Source organism: Pyxicephalus adspersus, chromosome 7, assembly GCF_032062135.1.
Source record: "Pyxicephalus adspersus chromosome 7, UCB_Pads_2.0, whole genome shotgun sequence".
In the NCBI taxonomy this organism is placed as follows: domain Eukaryota; kingdom Metazoa; phylum Chordata; class Amphibia; order Anura; family Pyxicephalidae; genus Pyxicephalus; species Pyxicephalus adspersus.
Genome location: NC_092864.1, coordinates 16509076 through 16535118, shown reverse-complemented (window position 1 = coordinate 16535118; position 26043 = coordinate 16509076). Strand labels below are relative to the sequence as shown.

The 26043-nt window shown below is 40.3% G+C and overlaps 1 protein-coding gene across 1 annotated transcript in view; it reads left to right on the top strand.

Moving 5' to 3' along the window:
- The window catches only part of NTN3 (netrin 3), a 68870-nt gene that overhangs the window by 4343 nt on the left and 38484 nt on the right, over positions 1-26043 (top strand). Inside the window, exon 2 of the mRNA XM_072417646.1 lies at positions 20472-21439. Coding sequence (XP_072273747.1) covers positions 20494-21439 — 946 coding nt within the window. The 5' untranslated portion in view covers positions 20472-20493. The remainder of the gene's footprint in view (positions 1-20471; positions 21440-26043) is intronic.

Genomic DNA, 26043 nt, shown 5'->3' with positions numbered 1-26043 from the left:
ACCCTAGAACCTGACCTTGTCTCTATCACCCTTCCCTATCCTTCTAATAGCAAGTTATCAATGGTTCTCTTTATACTGTCCCTGCCATTCTGTCAATTGGAGCTCTGGAGAAGTTTGCAGATGCCAAGTTTACCCCACCCTATCTCTAAAATTCTGCCCTGTTCTTCTATCAGCATGTTAGCAACGGGTCCCATTATACTGGCTCTGCCATTCTGACAACTGGAGCCCTGGAAAAGGTAGCAATTGCTGCTCTAGAACTGGCCTTGTCCCTATCATCCTGCCATGCCCTTACATTAGCATGTTAGAATAAACTGGCCCCTGGCACAATAAATTGGCTTTGCTGCTGCTTCTTTTCCTATGCAGGGCTATGGATAGAACTGCAGGGGTGTGAAGGTCAATAAAGAGGCGGAGTCTGCTCAGGGATTGTTTATAAAAAATGATAACTTTGCATTTACTCCACCCCTGCTTAGCTGCCTGCCTTTCTATTGGCTGAAAATGGCAAGGGGCAACTATTTGAAGATTTCTTATATCCAACATTAAGCAGAACAAATCTATGTGAATCATTCATTTTTTTTAACGTTGGGATCCTCTTGTTTAAAAGGCAATGCAAAGCAAATGTTAAATGGGCACCACACACATTCACATTAGTGGCTGTCAGGCTGATCCCTGGCAGCTATAATATATGTATGCCATGGCCCCATGTTTGCAATACCTGGGAGGCCATTGTGTTTATTAATGGTCTTATCACAGGAGGAAATGTTATTTCAGTTGTACTATCATTGTAAAGTGAGCTCAGATAGACCGCGCCACTGATATGCCCAGCAGGATTCCTCATCGGCAGTGAATAATAGCACAGCACTGAGTGAAAGGAGTCAGAATATGGAGATAAATATTCTGATTATAGCAATCAGAGCTTTCTGGAGCTAGAGACAGCTAGGAACATCATTGTCGGAAGCAGCCAATAAAACTTCTATCACTGATATACAGGCACCACATCTTTCACATCACAGCCTATTAAGATACGAGATACCAAAACAGTCTGCAATGCAATGTCTCCCCCCTGCAATATCCCAGAGGAGATGAAAAACTCCAGCTAAATACACAAAAAGAATACATATACAGGATTGTTGTCCATCCAGTGGGGTCTTTTACACAGTTCTGCAATACAGAAGACCTGATTTTATGCTTACAGGTTGTCCAATGCCTGGACGGTACAAGTAGCAGACTGATGAGAACATCTCATTGTCAGTATGCTCTTTCCTCCTATCAGCGTGTCTCTTGTTAGCACAAAGTTGCTGAAATAACCGCCTACTCCTAGTGCTGCTTCTCCTTTTCCCATTCTAAACAGATACCTTAAAGGGATATTTAGCTTTCTTTGATGTATTTCTGACTCTACAGCTATTCTGTGTCCATTGCCAGTACTAAGCTCAGCACACAATAAATAATTGCAGCTAGGGCTGCTACATGGCCAATATATTGGAACCCATTGCCAATACTATTAATAGAAAGGTGACCAAGAAATGGTAGCTAGGGATGAGGGAGAATGGCTCTGACATTCTCGTGAATTCCTCCAACTTCTGATGGGTCCTCGAAATTTTGGCAAACCTATTTCACGGACCCATCGGAAGATCGAGGAAATCATTACAGGAGAAATACTGCGGCTGCAATGGGCCGTGGGAAATCCTCCTGTTCGCGATCCCTGGGCACTAGAAGTTAAATGAGGGCTTGCCATGAATGCAGCCGCGGTACTCCTTCTGTTGGTGAGAGTCCAGCGGCTATGCTCATCAATGAATACAGCTGTGGGAATCATCACAGGATGATTCCCACAGCTGCATTCAATCATGATGAGCACAGCTGTGGTACTCCTGTATTCTTAGATAGAGAATCTCTATCCAAGAACACATACTACAGGGCTGCAAGAGCAATCAGGGGAGCGGAGCTGTCAGCTCTGTTCCCCTGATTGCTCTTGCAGGTTCCAAAAAGTTAGATCTCGACTGCCGAATTTAAACAGGCTGTTCTCGCTTACATGTTCGGTAAGATCCCTAATGGTAGCCCTACCTACAGCCTAACAAACCACAAAGAAAAAGAAGGATTTTTTGGCAATCAAATTAATGAATTATTCTTAGTCCTTCATAATACATTATAAGTAAATTATAGACTGGGTTTTAGTCGCAGTAACAGCGATAACAATCCATATAAGTGATGAGGCCAAAAGGGCACTAGACAAACATCATCTAGCAAACAATACGCATACGTATACGTATAAGCTGTATACCCGACGCGTTCCACTCGTTTTAGGCTTCCTCAGGGGTGCCGGTATTTTTAGCGAATCGAGTGAATACTTGTCAATATCTGGGTTTACAGTAAATACATTAAATTAGTATAAATATAGTTCGCAACGTGAAAAAATATATATCAGAGTGTGAACACAAAATATATATATATAATCACCATATCATAAAATTAGCAACCTTATATGATCTTTTACACAGCAATATTAGAATATTAATTACATTGAACTACTGCTGATTAGACAGGGAGAGAATACAAGTGAATGATCAAAACCAAGTCATCTTTTTAATGTAATTCTGCTTTATTCTAACAGTTCAAGATTAGAATCTCTTGAGAAGGGAAGTTATCGTCGACATTCACCAAGATCTAGAATATATTTAGCATTAAGGGCTAAAGTCACAGCTCAAATTATTCACGTTTGTGGTTCACATCATTCATATATCAAGGAAATAGAGAAAGATGGCAAGAAATAAATCCTTTTCTGAACCAAATAGACCTTGAAACCGCATCCCATCCATGGAGCTCATGTGATTTCCTGATCGATTACCCGTAAGGCCGTACTGGAAATGACACCGGGGGTGAAACCTTGGCCTGCTCTACAAAAACATTTGTCTAGAAGATTAAATTAGGGCTGACACTGCGAGGTAATACGAGCAGAGCATTATATTGTTTTTAGTTCAGGGGATCAGTCATCTTGGAGCAGACATGCTGAGTCTCCATAGGATGGCGTGTGCTCAGCCAGGAGGTTCTTTTCTATATATCACATTGGAATATTATATATGTGTGAGGGATGGAGGTGCTTTATTCTTTCTTTAAAGTTATTAAAATCTCATATAATATAATTTTACATAAACACATAAAATTAAAAAAAAAAAGTAAATTAATACTTGGTGATCCTGCATTGAAAGTTCCTCTTGCTACCTTGCCTTGGAGGAACCTCTTGTAGAATGACAACGCTTTGTACCTGTTTCCTTACTGTGCTCATGCGTTGACACCTTGGGACAAGGATCTCTGATGGCAGCTTTAAGCTCCTTTACTAAGCAGTGAATCTGACTTTCTCTTAAAACACTCCCTCATGGAGAATCTTCCAGGTCCATTTGTTTCCATGGCAGTAATTGATTCTCCACTAGGGAATGTTTGAGGGAATCTCAGATTCCCTGCTTGATAAATAGACCCCTCGGAGTGATTGTCTAATATACCTCATATAGGTATTGGCTGCATGATGGGAAAGGTGGCAGCAGTAGTATGGAGTGCTATATAAATACTGTTTAATATGAATATTATTATTATTATTATTATTAATAAATTATTATTATAAATAATCTCACATTTATGGGCATTTTACCTGTAGCTGAGAGGAAATATATAACCATGACACTATGACCCTATCCAAGTAGGTGTATCACAAGCATTTGTTCTGATAACTATTATTATTTTTATTATTATTATTATTTTTATTAATATTATAATTAATATTATTACACCGTATTTATATAGCGCCGACATATTATGCAGCACTGTACAAAGTTCATAGTCATATCACTAACTGTCCCTCAAAGGAGCTCACAATCTAATGTCCCTACCATAGTCATATGTCATTAATACAGTCTAAAGTGAATGACAATAGTCACTAGAAAAAAAATTCAGAAACCCTCTAATGGGGACCCAAGGTCCAGTCCCATAGGGCATTTGCGTTAATTTGTAGATTCCCTCCCATTGCCTGTTGTCTTTACAGAAGAGGATATAAAGGAAAATCTCCAAAATGGGACAAAAAAACTTTCTTTAACTATTAAACAAAAAGTTTTGGCTTCAAATATACTTTAACCCACCATGGTTCTGAATAGATGCAAATCCATTTCACATTTGTCTGGTCTGGAGACATTGAACTATCTAGGAATTCTGTTCTTCTAAGGAGGTGAAATGTTGTCAATAATGACTTCTGAAAATGCTTGTTCCCTGGCTTCAGTACTTTCTAAGCTATTGCCTTGGGCAGGTAAGCAGATGTGGAGTTCTGATTTGACTCTTAATATACTTTTGGCATATTTGTTTGGAAAGTATTGAAACCATAGACGCCAATGGCAGCCTTCCTATCACTCTAAGTATTAGTTGCCTATAAAGTTTGATTGTGGCTTGGGTAAAATACATTAAAATGGATCCAGCTGCAGCTCATGAAGATCACCATCTCTGGTTGTTATACTTACCCCATCCATGGCATTTTCCCCACAGCAGTGCTGCACTATTCCTCAATGACACCCAGTACTATGCAACCAACTTCTATTGAGCCCAGGGCGTCAAGGCTCCGCCCACCACTCTGACCTCATAGAGGGCAGCTCTGTGTAATGATGCCATGCCACGATAATAAAAAAAAACATGTATAATAATTATTTTTTAGGGTGCAATGGGCAAAAGAAGAGACAGGATCCTAAATCTAGACTGGGCCCTAGTTTGAAGGTAGCTGTATACAAAAATAAATATGACATTGAAGATGAAAGAAAAGTCGATCTTGCATTTGCAAACAATCTCTAAATTGTAACATTGATGTGACGGAGATGTTCTGTCACAACAATATTTCAAGTAACTCCAAACAACCAAATCATTCAGATTTCAAAAAGATGTCACCGAATTTGCTATCAGAACCTACAGCAATGATCTGTTATTGGTGAAGAAGTGTCCCGAGCCGGTTTCCAAGAATTCTGCAACTTTTGGCTCCACCTTTAGGTCAGTGACCTGCCCAAGTTTCAAAAAGAAGTCAGAGGTTTACCTGAGCGGGTTGGAATGTCTCCTTTCATGCTGATGACTGAAGAGAGAAGGCTGCTGCCCTTCACTTTATTAAGCCATGCTTGCTCCTGGGAGGTCAGAATCCTGACATCTAGACCTCTAGGAAAACAATTAGTAACTGATCACTTGGAAAATGTTACAATTCTCCATGAAAAAAACACACAATATAAATACTAAAAGTCATAAAGAGCCAAGCAGCAATATTTCTTCAATTATATATATATATAGTAGTATTGTGTTCATTTTGGAGATGTATCCATTGGCGTATGCTTAATGTGTGAGTTTTTATAGCATTCTATACCTTTCTTTTAGCTTTAGGATTTGTCTCTCATTTTATTTGGTTGTTTAGGTTGACAAAGCTTATTCATAGCCTTGCAATACAGTCTTGGCATTGCCACCCCATTTGTCACATTGAGCATTCAGCCAGCCCATTGAATTTGAAGATGAGTTAAAGACATTATTGCACAATGTATGTATATAGGATTTATAAATATATATATATATATATATATATATATAGTACTTCTATTGTCTCCTACTTTAGAAAATAGATACAAGTGCAGACTAAGACTAAGTACACATGTGCAATAATTAGAAAACGAACGATTAATGACCGACATGCTGTAGCAATACGATCGTTCAAATATAATCCAATAATAATGTACACAGACTAGATACAATCGTTTGAACGATGCAGAAAGTGATGTGTACTAAGTAAGTGTATCACAGAACAATCCATGATCACCGAACAATACACACAATTAATAGCGAACGATTGTCACCCAATCAGATACGCCGGGACAGTCGTTTGTTTCCAGCGAGATTCCTCATTCATCAGCGTCATTGGCCACGTGGTCATTGTGCACTTTTTTGGTTAGCGATTATCGGACGAACGGACGTTAGTCGTTCATTTCCAACAATAATTATGTACGTAGCCAACGAATAAACCTGCAACTAACAGTTGTGCTCCCCTCTGGCGGTTTCCGCCCATCATCAATCAATCAATAGATTAATAGGCAACCGATTGGGAATGACCACTGTTCACTCCTATGAAGAAGAGCACAGCTGGGCGCCACTAACTCGCCCTCTCCATTGAACAGTATGTGTACAGCACTCATTCACTTGTCACTGGAAACAATCACAAATAATTTTTTCCACTGATAATATCTGAAGTTTGTATGAGCCTTCAGGGTCTGGTTTAATTTTTATCCAAGTAAAGTGAAACGTCACTTTCAGGGTCAAGGAGGTTGTTTTACTAAAGGAATATGAACTGTTCACTTAGTAAAAACAATCATCCCCTTGCAACGGAAAGTTCACTTAGCTTAGTAAATGAAATAAAGCTCTGCTGACTTCAAGTATCCAATCATGTGCAAACAAAATCCTCTTTGTATTCCTTGCAAAGTTCATTATAACCTCCGCTAATGGGATTATTTCACTGTGCTAAAACAGCCTAAACTATTGATTTGGGGTTAATTTACTGAAAACCCATTTACTTAGCAAAGTGAAATTTCTATAATACATGACTTGATGCACTGGGGTTGATTTACTAATCTAGACCCTTCACTTAAGCTGCGTACACACGTCCAATTTTTATCGTTGGAAATGAACGACGAACGAACGACCGATTGGCCAAAAATCGCTTGTAAAAAAAGTAACCAACGACGCCGACGAACGAGGATAGTCGTTGGAAATGAATGACCGGACCAGCGGATCGGATTGGACGACGATCGTTGACCATCTATCGTGTGTACGGTCGTTCAGTGATCGTGCATGTTCTGAGCATGCGCGATGAACGAACATTTGATCGATACAGGCTGTATTGTGTATGTGAGTGTATGTGTATATATATATATATATATATATATTCATATATACTGTGTGTATATATACGTGTGTATAATATCTTTGAACGATCGTGTCGTTATCTGTATGTACAGGATCGGTGCTATACAATCGTTCGCAGATATCGTGCAGGATCATTCGTCGTTCGTTTACAAACGATAATAATTGGAAGTGTGTACGTAGCTTTAGCAAAGCAAATATTACCCTTCCATGAGAATTTTCCCTTTGCTTAGCGAATGTATTAAAACTTGCAAAGAATATTCAATCACACGCAAGGAACTTTATAAAATAGGATTATTGTTTGCATGTGATTGGATGTTTGGAGTCAGCAATGCTTTATCTCGTTCACTAAGTAAAAATTCTCATGCAAGAAGGTAATTCGCTTTGCTAAGTGAACAGCTCATACTTTATAGTAAATGATCCCTAATTTATTATTGTATTTTATTTTCCCCTATTTAATGTACAGCGCTGCATAGTATGTTGGCGCTATATAAATCCTGTTTATTTATAATATTAATAATACTTGTATATATGAGCACTAGCTGGTTCTGCAGATACAAAACCTTCATATTACAACCATCTTCCGCCATCAGTCGCCCCGGTTATCATTATTTTTCAGACATTGATACAATATTTGGGTATTTAGGAGAAGAGGATTGTTTCTTGGCAGCTGCTTTTCATTAAAAAAAGAAAAAAAAAACAATCTTCCATAATATTTATTTTGGTGACACAGTTATTATGACAGGACAGAGTAAACAGATACTTTGTTACACCGTATTTAGCCAATTTTCCTCTACTGGAATTCTCTTTCATCTTAATATCGTCCGAAGTCGCAAACTAATTTTACAATTACCGTCACTTTTCCCCAACATGGTTTACACTTCTCCTTGAAGCAGTTAGCCAGCGCTGATGAAAATCTACCTGTAAACAAATTACTTTAGATTCCATAAGCCTGGAAGGCTGGAGATCTTATTATCCACTTACTGGAGGAACATACAAAACATCTGACATCATTCCATCTATAACAGACGCGCTCAAAGCTTTGCTGTGCCTCGGCAGTAATAATTCCAGCTCTCTGTAACACCGAGATGGTGATTTACTGAGTGCTATTTACTCTGCTCAAACGTAATGTTCTTTAGGAATACCCAGTCAGGTTTGGAAAAATTTTGACAATTTTACTGACGCTTGGGAGATTAAAAAATGGGCAACTATGGGATTAGTTCAGAAAGGAGGTTGCTAACTGTAAAATGCTCATGGATGCTCATTTTTTAACTACTAAAACCATGCAGTTCCCAAGTGCATAGTAAACTGCTAGGAATGGCAAGCACATGGCAGTTCATTGAATTTGGTTGCTTTGCTCTTGCTTTTGTAGGTGAGGTTCTCGAACCACAACCATGCGCCCACAACCAAGATATTATATCTGAGAGCCACTCTGCACCTCGCCGCAATGCAAACACAACCATGTCCAAAAATAATTCCCAATGGCTCCCGTTTCATTGAATGGGGGCGCATTTTAGTATGCACTGCATATTAGCGCACATTTACCAGCACCTGGCTACAGTTGTGTTCTTTTAGCATTTGTCTTGCATTCTTTGCACAAATCCAAATCTAAAGGTATTTAAAGTAGTCTCATTCAAGTCTTTAGAAGCATTTGACCAGCAGATCAACTTGAGATGCGCTGAGAAACCACACCACAACTCCGGCAAACGCCTGTACAAAAAAAGATTTTAAGCATGCCAATTTGTATCTATGATAACCAGGAATTTGGCGAATTGATTGACATAGGTTAACCATAGCAATTTGCTGCAAAAAAAATCTGCAATTAGCGTTACCTAACAATGCCTTTTATGCTTGGAGGTATCTGATGTTCATGCAGAAAACACTACACCAATTCATCCCTGCAATTTCCAATGGGAATATCACCGGAGAGTCCCATAGGGAATGCTGGGTAAAGTTTCACTAGGGAGCACTTGGTGCAAAGAGTTGAGGAGGAAAATACACCCAACTGCCAAGTTTCCCTAATTAACAAAGACAATTCCAGGTTTACAATTTTTGTCTGGAAATGATGACACGCACAGTAGCTGTTTCCATTCAATGCTTGCTTGATTCTCATCCTTTGTGCTAGACAACTTGGAGTTTATTAAAGGGAAAAGCGTGCCAAAACAAATACTATAGTACCACGTATGACGTGCGAAGGAGCACCTGCCAAGCGCGATGTGTCCCTGGAAACTTTATTGAAATTTGGTAATTATGTATATTATGGGAAAATTATTAAAGAGCTGTTCTGTGTTCTACTTGCTTTTCCATTCTCAAGACACAATAAGCCCCTGCCTGACCAGTCGCTGTCTTTGCCGACTTTTTCCAGCATACAGTCCCATCTCTGGTTTATATAAAGACTTTCCTTCGGCCCTTTCAGCATCTCCATGTTAAGGAAAATCAAAAATCCAGCATTCTTCTGGCTGGCCTGGTGCCGTCATGGATCCTTGTTTGTTTGGTGGTGTCAAGGGTGGACATAGATGGTGCAAAGTGTTCCACTGCACAAGGGCCCCAGACACTCCTCAGCTAACAGGAACCCTCATGGGAACTTGGGGAACCCCAAGTCAGTTTGACAGGGGAGCCCTAAACCAGTTCTGAAAAGGGCCGTTGTTGGCTATGTCTGCCATTTGGTGGTGGGCAACCTTACGGCAGCACTAATGTGTATGCACAGTTTGGAGCAGAAATACCAGCCAGGATGGCATGGTGATGGTGATATCCTCCATATTTGTGATGCCCTGGGCTCACAGGTAGCACTTGAATGATGCTGGCTGTCATTCAGCCTAGAAGATGAGTGCCATCTAGTGAGGATCAGGTTTTTAGCACCAGTATTGCTTCAATTCTTCACCAACCGCTTTCACCATTAGTGCTTGGTTATTATTTTTAAATAGTGGAGACTTCACTAAAATAAATTATGGGAATTCCAAAATGTTACAATATCAGGAATGGAGTGAGGGAACCTTTTCAACTACCTACAGAGGAATTGTTCTCCAAGTTGTAGGAATTTCATCTTTCTTGTTGTTGTGTCTATAGGACAGGAAGTAAAGACACAGGTAGAAAATACCCAAAAAAGGGGTGCAACACATATTCTAGGGTCATTTGTTGTCCCTTCTCATAACATTTTTATGCTTTTTTACATCCAAGCTTAACTCATTTGAAAGTCATTTTCAGTATTGGTAAATAGTTTATTTTCCAATTATGTGAAAACGCTCTGTCTGTCTGTACCACAGGCTAATTGGTGTTGTCACCCTGATAGAGATATATATATATATATATACAGGTAGTCCCCGGGTTACATAGGAGATAGGGACTGTAGGTTTGTTCTTAAGTTGAATTTGTATGTAAGTGGGAACAGGTACGTTATTTTAATAAATGCAATTAGGACAGATGTTTGTCTTAACATATAAGACAGCGTGGTGTCAGTTACTGTATAAAATCCTCACTGTGCACTAATCACAAACAAAGCAAAAAAAAACTTTATGGAGCCTAGACATTCATTTACTTCTGGAGCAAGCTGTGCTTTGATATGCAAAAAGAAATAATTGCAGAGTTTGTCTCGCTCATTAAAGAGTTACAAGATGTTACAGAAGAGCTCAGTCCCAGCTGTGTTTAGCAAAAGATTTCTTCTGCAAGTCATGCAAACCTCCCCCTTTAAGCCTCCATCGTGCACTGGAGGGAGCAGGGTAGCGCCGTTCGCATCTAGGAGTCGTCTGTATGTTGGATCTATCTATCTATCTATCTATCTATCTATCTATCTAATCTATCAATTTATATATATATATATATATATATATATATATATATATATATATATACGGTGTTCTCCCCAGCCCCTTTTAACCGGGCGCACATCCGGCACTTTACAGTAACCACCCGACTGTTTTTGGGTAATTTCTGATGAGTTGGGTCACAATACAGGGGCTGCCACCCACCTAAAATTTCTTCCCACCCAGCCTCAATTAATTTCTGGGTTGAGCACTGTATATATATATATCCCTAGCGGAGACTACAAGCAGCTGTAGCAGTAAACTCTGTGCACTGTAATCATGTACAACTGTGGAAGATGGGAGGAAAGGATGGATTTCAGCTTTATGTAATCCTTCTAGTTATTGCTGTTCCAGGTTTGCCTCACCGCCAGTGTCATTTAGTTGTTCTCAGATGCCGGCGGTGCCGAACACAAATGTCACTAGGGCAGACTAACCCATGACCACACAAGGTGAAGTTGCTGCACATCCAAGCAATAGTTCCATTTCTGGTTCCACAGCTGGAATCAGCCAATGCAGCACAAGCCACAATGGGAACTGCGGCTTTACTCTACAGGCTTTGTATCAAACACAGAGAAGCTGGGATTTCCAGAGCTTTACTGCAGCAATGAAACCCAAGTTTACTGGGTCTGCGCACTTACTTACTTTTTTTTTTTTTCATGGTGGTCTGTATCAGAAAGAATTCAAGCGAATGAGCTGCAAAGCTTTTTCTGCTTTTTTTTTTTTTGACCAACACAAAAGATTTTGGTTGACTCGTGTTTTGTAAAGCAGCCCAATGGTAAGGAAGATAATTGACACCAGACTATTCCTGAACAGAGCCTGACTGTGATTTCTTTTAGCCACGAGTCGGCTAAAAATACACAACAATATCCTATAAACATAAAATCCAAATTAGAAGCTAATTTGGGGTCTGCCTGTCCCCCATAATGTCTACTTACCTGTGGGTGGAAGGGAGTGGCTCCCAGATAAGTGCCCCAAATACCTATTTCTTATTGCCTAGTGCAGTCTTTCTCAACTTTTTATCATGGGGTAACCCTTTAAATAACTTTCAGGTCATCAGGCAACCCTTGTTAAATCCACAGCTCATTAGCATGGCGGTCAGTGGGAAGAATTCCTCTTACATTGCTGGCCAGTGGGAAGAATATCACAATTACAGAAAGCCAAAAAGATCATTGGGGTCACTTACTTCTCATTGCTCGAAGAACCCCTAGAAAAGTCTGGAGGAACCCTGGATGAGAAACGCTGTGCTAGCATGTGACTACCTGGGTGTGTACCTGCACTCGACACCTATGCCACCAATAAGGGACCCACTCTGTGTGCACAAATCAGTGCAGCTCTGTATTCATTACTAGATCATTAAATATATTTATTTTTTTCGTGCAATCGTTGTAAGAACATTAATTTGAGCTAGAATCAGCTTTTTCCAGTCCCCATAAAACAGGGTTGGAGTGTGCTGTTAAAGCCATTTAGTTTATGTTCTCACGGGAAGCCTGATAATAGGAAAAAGTCCAATGATAAAGAGATGAGCAAATTACTGTCCAATCACAGGCTGCTGGGGTACAGAATGACCTGAGCTCAGTGGAAGTGGGTTTAATACTGCTGGCCATAAGACTGAGGACATCTAGTGGCAGTAAAGAGTACTGCTGGAAAGATGCTTTTAATGTTTTTTTATATGCTTTATATAGAGATAGCATTATATATGTCAGATACACACTGCCTATTCCCTACACATACAACCCAAAAACTTGCTACACAGTAAACCCCCGGCCTATAAGGACTGGATCCTGTGCTGTGGGTGGTTTTACCACCTGCCGTTACTACCATCACCCCAACACCAGTATTTTATGGAACGTCTCATCTGCCCTTCTCATGCCAATCCAGAATTCCTATTCTTAAATAAAAAGCTGCTTCAAACTAAGCTCTCATCTCCTGCCCCTCCTTCTAATTACAGATGCAGAAGGCTTATAATTACCAATTGTACCCCTATAAACTGAGGACGGAAGGGTCTGTGTGTGAGCTCCCGTGCAAGGCTGATCCCTGTATTTTACACCACAAAGAGGAGGGAGAAGAAGGAGAGGGGAAAGTATATATACTATGGAGCACAATGGATCTCTGTAGAGGATTTTATTGATGGTAAGAGAGGAGGCAAGCTGGTCTTCTGACCTCTGTGGCCCCCAGCAGGTGCAGCCCCATTCATGCCATTATATTGTTGGAGTGCCGACATTGCGGGAATGGAGGGTGGAACACCCACTGAGTGCTCCATACCTGACTTGGTGGGACCTCCATAATAAGGGTCTATTAAGTCCACAATGGATAGTTAATGGGATTTTTTTTTAAACCCGAGCTGACTATAGAGATTATATAATTCATTATTTAATTACAAATCCTAAAAGCTGTCATTTAGTGGAACCCCAGGCAGATATAAAAACACAAATGAATGTAATTGTCTATCATTAAATGTATTTATTGATGCTGGGATTAGACTCAGTATCGCAGAAAGTGTACAACATTCCATAGAGTGGGAGAAGAAGAACTAACACGAAGGAGTAAGACGGCACTGCTTATATGAGATCAAGGGACAAACTGGCAAAGTGACAGAGGGATGAGCCCATTAGTCTGCTGCCTGTCCTTTCATTAGCCAATCACAGGCTGGGGGAGGGACAAGACCTGTAAGTAGTACCTAACTGCAACAGAGTGAAATTAGGTCTCTTGCTATAACAGACTGAGCTATGCCAAATCTCATACAAATCTTTGATAGGTAAAACTTTCTTTGTGACTCTTTGCATGTAGTTCAAATATGACTGTATTTTAAATACAGCCAGTACAAATGCCTGAGCTTGACTTGGTATGGGCCAATTGTCATTCCCTGACAGTAGGAATAAGATTGACAAAGGCAGTACTTGGGACCAGTCTATTCATATCTGCAAAACACAGTGACAGGAGCAAAATGACTTAATCCGACTTTTGCTTCTCTGTCCAATCAGAGAAGAAGCCATGTTGCCTAAAGCCAATCTGTTTCAAAAATCTAAGTGTAAAGATTGTTTGCTGTAAATAATTTTCACCAGTCTGTGTCACTAAATTCCAAAATTGCCCCTTAAAAAAATCACTTTTGAAGTGTCAACCCCCTGACCCCTGCTGCACTCAGTGGTATCTCCCACTGACTCCTTTGTCCCTACAATGTCCTATAGTGATTTATGGGTCTGCGGGAAGAACCATTAGGTTCAGCAGGGGGGCCTTGAATTTAGTAACACAAAAGAAAGGTAATTCTTACCTTTATTTTTCTGTTTTTACTTTCTATCAGGGCTGTGCATATTTCAGAAATGGATAGAAATATAAGTTGTTTGCCTGAAAGTCAAATACATTTTTCTCGGTAAATAACACAAATGAATATTGTTATAGGTAAAATGCTGCTGGGAATCATCGAGTGATTTCCCATTGGTGTGGTCAGTTCCTTGCATGTAGAGGATATGTTACTAGTGTGGAAACACAGACAGCTCTCTGCCGGATTGGAAGTATGTGGCTTTGAGGGAAGAGGCTTCTGTGGCTTTGGCTCGCACTGAATGGAGGCTATTCTGAGCTTGGAAAAAAGACAGGTTAAGAACTGCACCAGCAATTCTCCCTCTTCTCTCTCTGCAGCTCTTCTTTCACTTTAGAAGAACCAAGATTTGTCCATTTGACAATATATATTACTGTACATCTTAAAGTGGAACCGGGCAGCGTTTGCTATAAAGTACACCTATGCACAAAATATTGGCATAAAAAAGAAAGTTTGAAAACCAACAGCCAACCCTGCACATCCATGTTAATTGTATACAAAGCAGCAACAAGTATTGCTCTTCATCAGTATTGCTCTTTCTCAACACGTTTCGCATGAGTGCTTCAGGATAAAGGAATGTTCTGCTGCGAAACGCGTAAAGAGAGATCACAACTGGTTGTTCTCTTGGGACTTCTTCGAGCAAGGTTGGCTGTTCAGTTTTTCTCTTTCAGGCCAGTCCAGAAAAAAGGAGCCAAATGTATGCTGTTGGTTCTCCAAGCACAGATTTTTGCTGTACGTTATTTCACACTTACCTCTGGGTGTGTTCTACTCCGAGGTCCAAGTTTCCAACCACCACACCGTCACCACTAATGCCATTTATTGGCATGCCTGGCGTCTTCTTGTTTGGCCATTGGGCATCCACTGACGATGTTACTCCTTCGCAGATACATTATCTCAGTGCATGGGAATGGGTCGGGACTGCACACATGCACCACAGCCATTGGTCAGAAGCTGGAACACAAGCAAGAGTTTACTGGCAGAAGAGATTTATAAAGTCTTTTCTGCCAAAAAATTCCACCTGCTGGCAAAGTCTTGTTTATAACATTTAGGTATGTTTTAAAGAGTATCCGCCAGGATAGAAATATGTCAGGCAGCTATTGGTGAATTTTTAACATGAAGGCTCCAGGGCTGTAATTGTTGTCCTCATGCCAGTACTTGGTAAGTCAGTGGCCCCGGTACAAGTATGTGAATATCAGGTATGCTAACACATGCTATGCCCACTGGTGCTACAGCACAAACAGTGAAGGACATTGCAAGTCTTGGCAGAACAAAGCGTCTTTTTGGGTTATCAGGGAACAAAGAAGCTTTTAGCTACATTTGATGCTGTTTTTGAGATATTACTGTGAGCCTGATTTATCAAAGTTCAAGACTGGAGAATAGATACTATTATGGGAGAACCTGGGAGATCCAGCAAACCTGCAATGGATCTGGTCCAGTACTGAAAACGTTTGTCAACCAATAGGTCCAGGTTTGCTGGATCCCCCAGGTTCTCCAATGATAGTCTATCTTCTCTAGTCTTGGGGAGCTGTATATATGATAAATTATCAAAGCCAGCTTTTTACTAATTAGAAAATATATGTTGTACGAAAATGATATGCCACAGTAATGAATGCCATTGTCCTCTCCAGCTCTCCTCTTCATGGTACAATGCCATTCATACCGGTGCATTTAGAATCTCTCTTTTGGTGACTAGTCTTCTTAGTAAGGACAGGGGTAGCAAAAAAAATTAGAAACCTATTTGAACAATTATCTCTTAGCAGTTCTCTAATTCTGCAAAAATGTATCTTTGGGGCAAGAAGAGAAGGGAAATTTACCCTTAAAACTGAACCCCCAGGGGCATTTCAACTTCACTCACAGAGACCCTGCACTGCAAGGCTTATATTTGCCTAGGGTGCCATTAAAAAGCATTTTCACCTAATCCTTCCTCTCTTCCCTCTGGCGTTCTGTGTCCTGGATGGGCTCTGGAACTCTCACAATGGGCCTGATTTAATAACGTTCTCCAAGGCTGGAGAGGATACACTTTCCTCAGTGCAGGTGAGTTAACCAGCAAACCTAGATTCTTTAAAAGTAACTTCCTATTTGTTAGCAAATGTTTTCAATCCTGCACAAGATCCATTCCAGGATTGCTGGATCACCCAGCTTCATTGTGAAAAGTGTCTCCTCTCCAGCCTTGGAGAGCTTTAATAAATCAGGCCCAGTGTAGGGCTGCTGGTCCTGCATTGGACATGATGGCATCAGAGTACTTGCAACCAATGGAGCAGCAATGCATTGGATGCACCAACAGGAGGAACCCCGTGGACCAACAGTTTAGCTAATACTGCAGGGGCCTCTGGAGTTCACCATAACCATTCCCTGTTCTGTTTAATCATTCTGGCTTTATGTATACTGGCAGACAGCTAACACTTCGTGACCTGGTGGTATGTACGTGTGCACTGAGCGTTCCCATTACGCATGCCCCTTGCAGCTAGCACTCACTAACTGCGTCTGATCACCCAAAGCTAATCAGCTGTCAGGTAACACTTAGCAAATCCACCTCCTGGCTGCTGTCTTCTACAGGCTGTCAGCTTTCAGGTACTCCCAAACCAAAGTCTAAAATTTCCTGAGTCTGTCAAGTTCTGCTTTGCATATTAGCTGTTCCCCAACTGCAAGGTAAGTAGGTGAAAGTATTCATCAGTTAGCGATTCCAAGAAATCATTTTTTAAACAATACACTGCTTTTCCATTAGACTGCAGTCATCTAAATTGAATTATTTTCATATGATCTGTTTCTGTATGAAATAAACCATAGAGAGCCTAAACAAAACAAAGACTTGAGTCTAAATACAAAGCAGCACTGACAGATAAATCTATTATCTTCTGTGTACTTTAAGTTCTGACGTCTGAAACTCAGCTCATCATTTTCAAACTTTTCCATCCCAGATTTGCAGTCTTCTAAAATCTATGAGCCTTTCACAAAGCCGCCCTTGTGCCCTCTCTCCGCACAACAGCTTACAATCTAATTTTAGCGTTAGGCGTTCGTGTAAATAAAGTGCCTTCCAAGGTCACCAGAGGCTGACACAAGGCACGGTGCTGGAGTCTCCAGTGTGTCCTTGGTGCAGTGCCAGCGCATTTAACCACTGAGCCTGCTCTTTCTCCCATTGTAAATTATACCTATATATATGACGTTCTTCCAGCTCTGGTGTGTATCTGTCTGTGTGGGGCTGTTAGGGGTAGATCTGGGGTATATCCGTCTTTGAGGCGCTGTGATGGATGGGTCTGGGGTATATCTGTCTTTCAGGAGTTGTTCCCAGCAGCTCTGGGGTCTAACATGAAGTTCTGGCACAATGCTCACATCATATTCTGTATATATAACTATGTTTAGTTTTTGTACTGGAAGTATTTTGACTGTTATTTTTTTAATCTCAGCTGGGCAAACTTTCAACTATGTGCTCTTAAAAGAAAGAGTGAGAGACGTCTGGCACCGTTAACCCCTTTAAAGCAGGGCAGAGATTTCCTTCCTTGGTTAACTCTGTCAGGGTAATTGTGCGATGCAAAATGACAATAAAAACTCAAATCCATAAAATGAAACATTTGCATAAAAATGGCAAATTAGGGAGAAACCTGGGCAGCAAATCAAGTCAATAAACTAGTGTTTCTATACAAGAAATATTGCAGGGAGGCTGCAATCTAAAAGATTACTTAAATCCTGATTTATAACATCTAAATACATTCTAGGTGCAAAAAAGAGTAGAACACTCCCTTTGTTCTCTATGTTAAAGCAGTGGTCACTTTGCAAAGGTCCGACATGCCCATATCAATCAAAACTTTGAAACCATCAAAATTCTTACTTTGTGCCAGTTGCAGAGCTTTAGATCACAGCAGAGACCCCACTGCTTCCACACAGAGAGAAAGGGGCCTTCTGGCTAGAGACAGCCTTTTCTAATTAAGTGGCTTTCTGTTGCTTTCTTCTTAATATAATATTAGATTTTGCATATTATGGGTCTGATTCAATAAAGCTCTCCAAAACTGGAGAAGATAGACTATCATGGGAGAAGCTGGGTAATCCAGCAAACCTAAATGGATCTGGTCCAGGATTAATAGCAATTTTTTTCAAGCAATCCATTGCAGGTTTGCTGAATCACCCAGCTTCTCCCATGACAGATTATCTTGGAGAGCTTTAATAAATCCAGCCCAATGTGTTTTAATACACATGGTATTTTTAGCTCTTTATTAATTTCTCTTTACAACATCCAGTTATATCAAATATAGCAAAAATAAATTAGCTTGCAGGATCTGTGGGAAAGGTTGCAGCCACTTGTTATAGGATTCTGTACAATTTCCATCTCACACTTTATGGAGTAAAAGTGGAAACTATTGCAGAGACGAGGCATAGCGCTGAACATAATGCTTTGTATTATCTCAAGCTTGCTACAAAAAATGAATGCTGAGTGAAATGTGGAGGCTTTCAGCAGGCAAGCTGCGTCCCATGTGAGTTTCAATGCAAATAGTTCATGTTTTATTAGAAAGAGCTTAAAAAAAATATTGCTTCACACAAGATTTAAAGAAAACCATTAGATAATGATATTTTTGCTGAAACTGTTAATTGTCAGACTGATCTGATGACGGTAATGTCTCCATCAGCCTGTGTCTTAAAACTTTGCTCTATTATAGTGCTAAACCCTCCGTCATTTTATTCTAAGAGTGCCAAATGCTTATGTCCCCTTGTGTGATTTAGTTACATCCTCCGAGCTGTACATCAGTCTTGATGATGGAATTATTAGTATTATTTTTCAGTAGTTATATGGTGCCGACATATTACGCAGCACTGTACAAAGCCCATAGTCCTCTGAGCTCTACATCAGTCTTGATGATGGAAGCATATATTATTATTTAGTGCCGACATATTACCCAGCGCTGTACAAAATCCATAGTCATGTCACTAGCTCAAAGGGCTCACAATCTAATGTCCCTACCTCAGTCATAGGGGGAAGCCAATTAACCTAACTGCATGTTTTTGGAATGTGGGAGGAAACCGGAGAACCCGGAGGAACCTGCAAACTCCATGCAGATATTTTCCTGGCCGAGATTCAAACCTGGGACCTGCAAAGGCCAGAGTGCTAACCACTGAGCCACCGTGCTGCCCGTCTTCTATTACCCTTTCCTAGAATGGTAGGTGAACCTATCCTGAAAAGCAGTTGCCTCCTCTCTCTGCTCCAGATCTACACTTCCATCTAGTTGGATGTTAAAAAGTTTTCCATAGGTGTCGCCTAGTTTTAACCAATACCCAATAACCATTTCTATGACAATAACCAAAAACTCGCTGCAGGTGAGTTGTCCAGGTTCACATCTCTGAAAAATGAGAACAATTCTCCTCTAAGGCAGTCCAGGTGTCCCTGAGAAAGTTTACCTTTGTAAGGGTTTTTGTTGCTAAATTGAATTGTGATAGTTCTCCTTCCCCTGAAGAAGAGGGTTTCATCCTGCGAGGGTTTCATCATAAAATATCTTTTATGAAGACATAATTCTGTTTATTACAATATTAGTTATATGTTAAAAAATATTTTTTATGAATACATTACAAAAAAGTTTTTTTTGATGTTTTAATCAATATTTGCACCACTGAAACTCCATACTTCCCTAGATTGTTCTCTTTTCTGCTTGGCTGGGCAATCAAAAGACCATATTATGAGTAGTTTATCGTTGAATGTTTTTTTTTCAGAGGTGGTAGAGCTTTATTTATTGTATGGGTACACATTGTTTGTAAGTTACTTTAAAATAAAGGAAAAAGCTAAAATATGATTACTTAGTTCCCATATTCTGTCCCTGGTGCCTACATGAGAATGACATTACCATCCTTCCTGGAAGATTCCTGGTGCATAGAGTGCAGCCGGAATCTGGCAAGAAGAAGTTCTGCGGAATTTTATTGGAAGGATGAAGATGGCACATTCAAAGATAAGAAAAATAAAGGTAAGTATAGGTCTGTTTCTTTTTAGGTGACTTTTACCCCTATTAACAGTAGATGATTTGGTAAGGGGGAGTGCAAGCAGACCTTTGATTTTAAGGGGAGGGCTGCTTTAAAAACAAACCAAAATGTATTTATCCACAACAAAGACACAAGCAGCAGAAGAAACCCAATAGAGTTTCTTGCCCCTTCCTGATCTAAAACAAACAAAAACATTTTGGCTGAGGCTGGGGCGTTTGATGAACTCCTCCGGTTTAGTAAATTATCTCCACTTCTCAGGGTATGCAAAGTAAACAATCTGATGAGTCTGACAGTTTGTAACAAATAACCATCATAGGAGGATAAGAATCCTCGGTGAAGCCAAGTAAGTTTTTGTTTTTGTTACAGCAATGATTACGTTATTTCTATGTCAATAAACATTTTTTGTAAATCACATATCAAACATTGTCATCATCAATTGGTTTTACAAATGAAAAGAATCTAATGAAGTTTTTCTTCTTATACTGCAGGTCTGCTTTTGTTCTTCTGAAGATGTTTCTTCTTTTTCTCATTACGGTTTTTCCTGGGCTGCTAAGTTCTGCATCTTCGGCTTTTTCTGGACAACAACAGCATCCGATTCCTGACCCTTGCTATGATGAACATGGCTTACCTCGTCGCTGTGTGCCGGAGTTTGTAAATGCAGCCTTTGGAAAAGAGGTTCAAGCCTCCAGCACTTGTGGGCGACCAGCTACACGGCAGTGTGATGCCACTGAACCCAAGCGTGCCCATCCACCGTCATATCTCACCGACCTCAATACTGCCGGTAACATGACTTGCTGGAGGTCAGAAAGCTTTCCTCGCCATTCTCCGCAGAACGTCAGCCTTACTTTATCCTTAGGGAAGAAGTTCGAGGTGACTTATGTCAGCCTGCAATTCTGCTCGCCTCGGCCAGAGTCGGTGGCCATATATAAATCAATGGATTATGGAAAAACTTGGGTTCCTTACCAGTTTTATTCTTCCCAATGCCGCCGGCTGTATGGGAAACCAAGCCGTGCCAGTGTTACCAAACAAAATGAGCAAGAGGCATTGTGCACAGATGGGCACACCGACCTTTACCCCCTAACTGGTGGCCTTATAGCCTTTAGCACTTTGGATGGAAGACCTTCTGCCCAAGACTTTGATAACAGTCCCGTGCTACAAGACTGGGTAACTGCCACGGACATCCGTGTGGTCTTTAGTCGTCCCCATCTCCAGGGGAACAAGGACACTGATGTATCAGAGGATGGCCCGGGCTATTTCTACTCAGTCGGAGAGTTTCAAGTGGGCGGCAGGTGTAAATGCAACGGACATGCTTCTCGTTGTGGCAAAGACAAGGAAGGAAAACTGGTGTGTGACTGTAAGCACAATACAGAAGGACCAGAATGTGATCGCTGCAAGGCCTTTCACTATGACCGGCCGTGGCAAAGGGCCAATGCCCGTGAAGCCAATGAGTGCATGGGTAAGTGTATGGAATATATCCGGAGACATTCAGTTATTTTGGTATTGTGTGGAAACTTTGATCAATATTTGTCAATGTGGTGAGTTAGCTTTTTACCCAACTTATTTATTAGGCAGTACAAAATCAGCAATGATATGGAAAGTGATATCATCTATATGGAATATTGATGAGTGTTGGAAATCCTAGGTTTACTAGTGGTTCACTGCTCAAAAAAGGATCAATAACTACAAATCTCTCTTTATCATTAAAATGAATGACAGCAGGTAAAAAGTCTTCTTTTAGAGTATTCAGAGCAGTGATCCTCAACCAGAGTTCCTCCAGAACTAGGGGTTAAGGAATAACTGACCCCAAAAAACTTTTGGCTATCTTTAAGGATGACATTCTTCCCAATGAACAGCAATGTAAGAGGCATTCTTTCTACTGACCACCACACTAATGTTCTGTGAGCTGTGGATATAGTAATTATAGGAGGGGTTCCCTGAAGACCTGAAAGTTATTTAAATGGTTCCCCCATGTTAAAGGGGTCAAGAAAGGCTGATTAGGAAAATATCATGTTCGCTTTGCGTTCTTGGTAAACTCTGAGACATACATTAATTATTTTATGGTTGATCACCTGCTCAATATCTTCTATAAGCCTCAATGAAAATCTCTCTTTCTGCCTGATAGATTTTTTTAGGCATTTTGGAAATATGAACAAATGATGAGTTTTTACTTTCTATATCATTTTAATAAAACCCTTGATAAAGCCCAGAAAACCTCTATAAAAGCTAATTGGCACCTAGCATTTAATAGGTAGGAACCTGGTAAATGGTCACCACACAACACGACCATCCATCTAAACAAGCCCCAAAAGTTGAACTCCTAAACAAGAACATTTAGAGCACTGTAAGTTAAACTATTACACTTTTTTTAGTTTTCTACTAACTTGTTCTTGTTTTCTCTCCTGCCCTGTACACAACATGTAGACACTTTTATGAACTTAATTTGGATGTGTGTATACTCTAGCAGTTAATGAGCGTCATAGTTTTATTGCAGTACTGTTTGTTAGGATGGCTGTTTGTAGTCCAAATCCGGAAAGAGCACAGGAAAGGATGATATGTTGTTGCAGCTGAACTGAGCAAATGTCGTCACCTTAAACTTGTCTGAGTACATTTTACCAATCACCAGGTATCATTTAAAACAATTAATGTTACATCAATATAGGCAACACTTGATATGCTTTAGGTGCCTGGGTTTGAATACAATAGATTTGTATGTCTTGAGATTACCCAAAAGAGCCCCTAACCCTCTCCCTGTCACGTGACAGCATTTTGTACTTCTTTTACCCCCTTTCTGCCTATTTTATGACTCCATGAGATCATCACAAGGCTTGTGAAATTTTTGCAGGAGCAGCTGCTGTGAAAACAGTTACTATTGACATGGGCACATCCCCAGAACTACGTCTCCCAAGAGCCCTTTCTCTATCCATAGAGTGTGGGAAAGTTCCTGGGAGTCAAGGTAGCAGCTTTGCTTTGCTGGGAAAGAAATCAACGTATGCAATGCGAGACAAAGAGAGACAGGCGAGGTTTTGTAGAGCGCTAGTCGGGGCTGACAACACTGGTTGGGATTTTTAATTGTTACGTATACACTGGATCAGTAGCCAATCAACGGGTATTTTATGTACTTGCAATGTTTAAACGGGATAAAACATAGAAAATGTTTTGGGTTTTTTTTGCCCTGAAATAGACTTAAATATTGAATTCTGTAAAACATTTCTCTGCCATTTGTCCCTTTTCTTTGTATTGCCACCTTAAAGACATCTTTTAGCACAATCTCTTTCTATTGCTTTGTTTTCATTCTTTCCACCTTCAACAAAACTATTCTTCTCCTCCTGGAAGCAGCACCCCCACCCTCCCTGTGACTTTTCAACAACGACACCTCATCCGCTTTGGAGAACAGATGCTCTAATTAGCACCAATTAAAGGAATCCTCTCTAGTCTTAGCGGGAGGTCCTCTTGCGCACTGGCTCTCCCCAAGAACCATCTGTGTGGGAGGCATCTTACAGCATCCACCGGTGGGCGGGAAAAAAAATTCAGTGATATTGTGCCAATTTCAGGAAATTCTACACCTGTACCACCAAAGCTTCTGAGTCATATACTTGAGGAGGGCTCAGACATATAGACACATTTCCAGGAAAAAAATACCAACATTTTGCTTTGCAGGAAGGAGTGTAAAGTTAATTAGTTAATTATCTGTTAATTAAGGAAGTGCCAGAACTCTGGTATTTGGCAAGCCCTGAAAGATTCAGATGTCTGCTAATGAAGCACTAAGTATAGCCAATTAAATGGAAGTTTTGCATTCCTAGTAATTTTACCATTGCTTGACACATCAGATAATTGGTGTGATGACCCATGTAATTGTCTTTCACAATAAAAGATATTGGGACAAGAAAGGGCCATTGACCAGATATTCTGCAAGGTATTGTAAAGAACTAAATTCAATTTAACAATTAAAGTAAAGTTATAAACCATAAAAAAGACATTCAGTTTGCTAAATTGTTGTGATTTATAGACAATTGCAATTCGTTAAAATACAAATAAATTCATTGTTTTGATTTATTGGATGTTGGTGCTTTGCTTTGCACCCACTTAAGGCCTTTTCAGACCTGCAGCCTTCTACCGTGGGTTCAACTGCAGTCTAAGCCTCTTTTATTAAGTGAATGGAAATGGTTAGCAACCAACGGCTGCACGTGGCTGTGGCCGATCTCGGCACATTTCCCAGAAGCCAATTTTATCTATCTAGTTGCTGTTTGAAAATTCATATCATGGGCACAGCCATGTGCACAGGTGGTTTACCTGTGGAGCAGCTTGCTCTGTGCATGGGATCTGCCAACCGCATGGTAGACAAACCATAGGCCCCTACAATTAGCAGTGCTAACTGCGTGGATTTGAGTTTCTTGATTGTGGCAACAGTGGACCATGACTATGTGGACCATGGCATGCCATAGAACAGGAAATGTTTGAATTTAGACCTTTATGGCTGTAAAAAAGATGGTATATTAACCTACCAAACTTTCTAAGAAATGCTAATGATTAGGTAAACATTTTTTATGGCAATCTGTCTCTAAAAAATGAGCAGTTAGATATACAGCAATGTACGGGTGTGATACAGTAGTATTTATTTTGACAAGTCTGCTACATCTGGATTAATGTTACAGTGTTATTCTAAATGTACTTAGGGCATGCCTGAGTGGCACAGCAGTGCACTGTACTGTGCATCATGTGTTGCAGTAATGGGCAGTAAACTATGCGTTACATAAGTGTTAATGGACCTTTAAGATGGGGAGGAAAACTTAAAAATGGAAAGTAGTTAGGTTAGGTAATGTGTCAGGAAGATCTTGCCTAATGTGGTTCTCAAGACTGGACCTATTCATGACACAGCTAATAAAAAAAAATCCATTGAATATCTGCTCCATCTATTTCACCCGTCATGGATGAAGCTTAGCTTTAGTTCAAGCTCCGTTCTAGAAAACCTATGCCTGATCCATCTGGTATACTTTCCATGGGTGACGTTCATCCTCAGTACCGGCTCCATTCTAGGAAGCCGTTGATGTTGGAGACATGGTGGCTTTCACTGTTGTTCCGTATTTCTGAAATGCTATATGTCTTGTTATCATGCCATTCTTTTGTTCATTGCTTCCTGAGTCATTGACCCAAAAACAATATGCTAATTGAAAGTTTGGGCTTCACTGACTGCATCCTTGTGTTTGAAAGTTTGGGCTTTACTGACTGCATCCTTGTGTTTGAAAGTTTGGGCTTCACTGGCTGCATCCTTGTGTTTGGATGGTTCTCAAGAAGTACTGGAAGTGTATCCAAAGTCAAAATATATCTATACCTGTATTTCAGCCAAAAATTTTTGTCGTACATGCCCGTACTTGGTTTGCTCCCAGCAATGTTCTTTAAAGTTCATCAAACCAGTTTGAGTTCAACCCACTGAACTTGAACTGATAGTACTAGTCAACCACTTAATTGGCACTTAAAGTAGGCATTGAGTAGGAAAGGTACAAGGAGGGAAGGATGGATGGTGGTTATCATGACATGAACTACCCCTGACAACCACCAGGCAATGCTGCCCATTTTGTGACTTAACAATGGGCCCCTTGCCAAGGTTTACCATGCCAACTGCTTTAAGATTTTTTCCTTGTTTGTGATAGGGTGGTGATAATGCCTGCCAGTTCCAAAATTGGAAAATCCAAAAAATCCTTAATGGGAATCCAATTACCCTAATGGGAATCCAAGTACCTTAATGGTAATCCCATGGGAATACCTTTTCTGGTGAGAGAATTTCTCTAACTTTAGAACAACCTTTCTCGAACTTTTGAGCATGGAGGAATCCTTGAAAAAACTTTGAGGTCTTTAGGGAACCCCTCCTATAATTTCAATATCCTCAGCTCACTGTATATTAGTTTAGTGGCCATTTAAATTGCTGGTCAGTGTGAAAAATGTCACCCTTATAACTAGCCAAAAAGATCATTGGTGTCATTTTAAACTGACTTGAGAGGCACAAATTGCTCATTGCTCATGAAACCCCTAAAAACGTCTGGAGGAACCCTCGTTAAGAAGCAC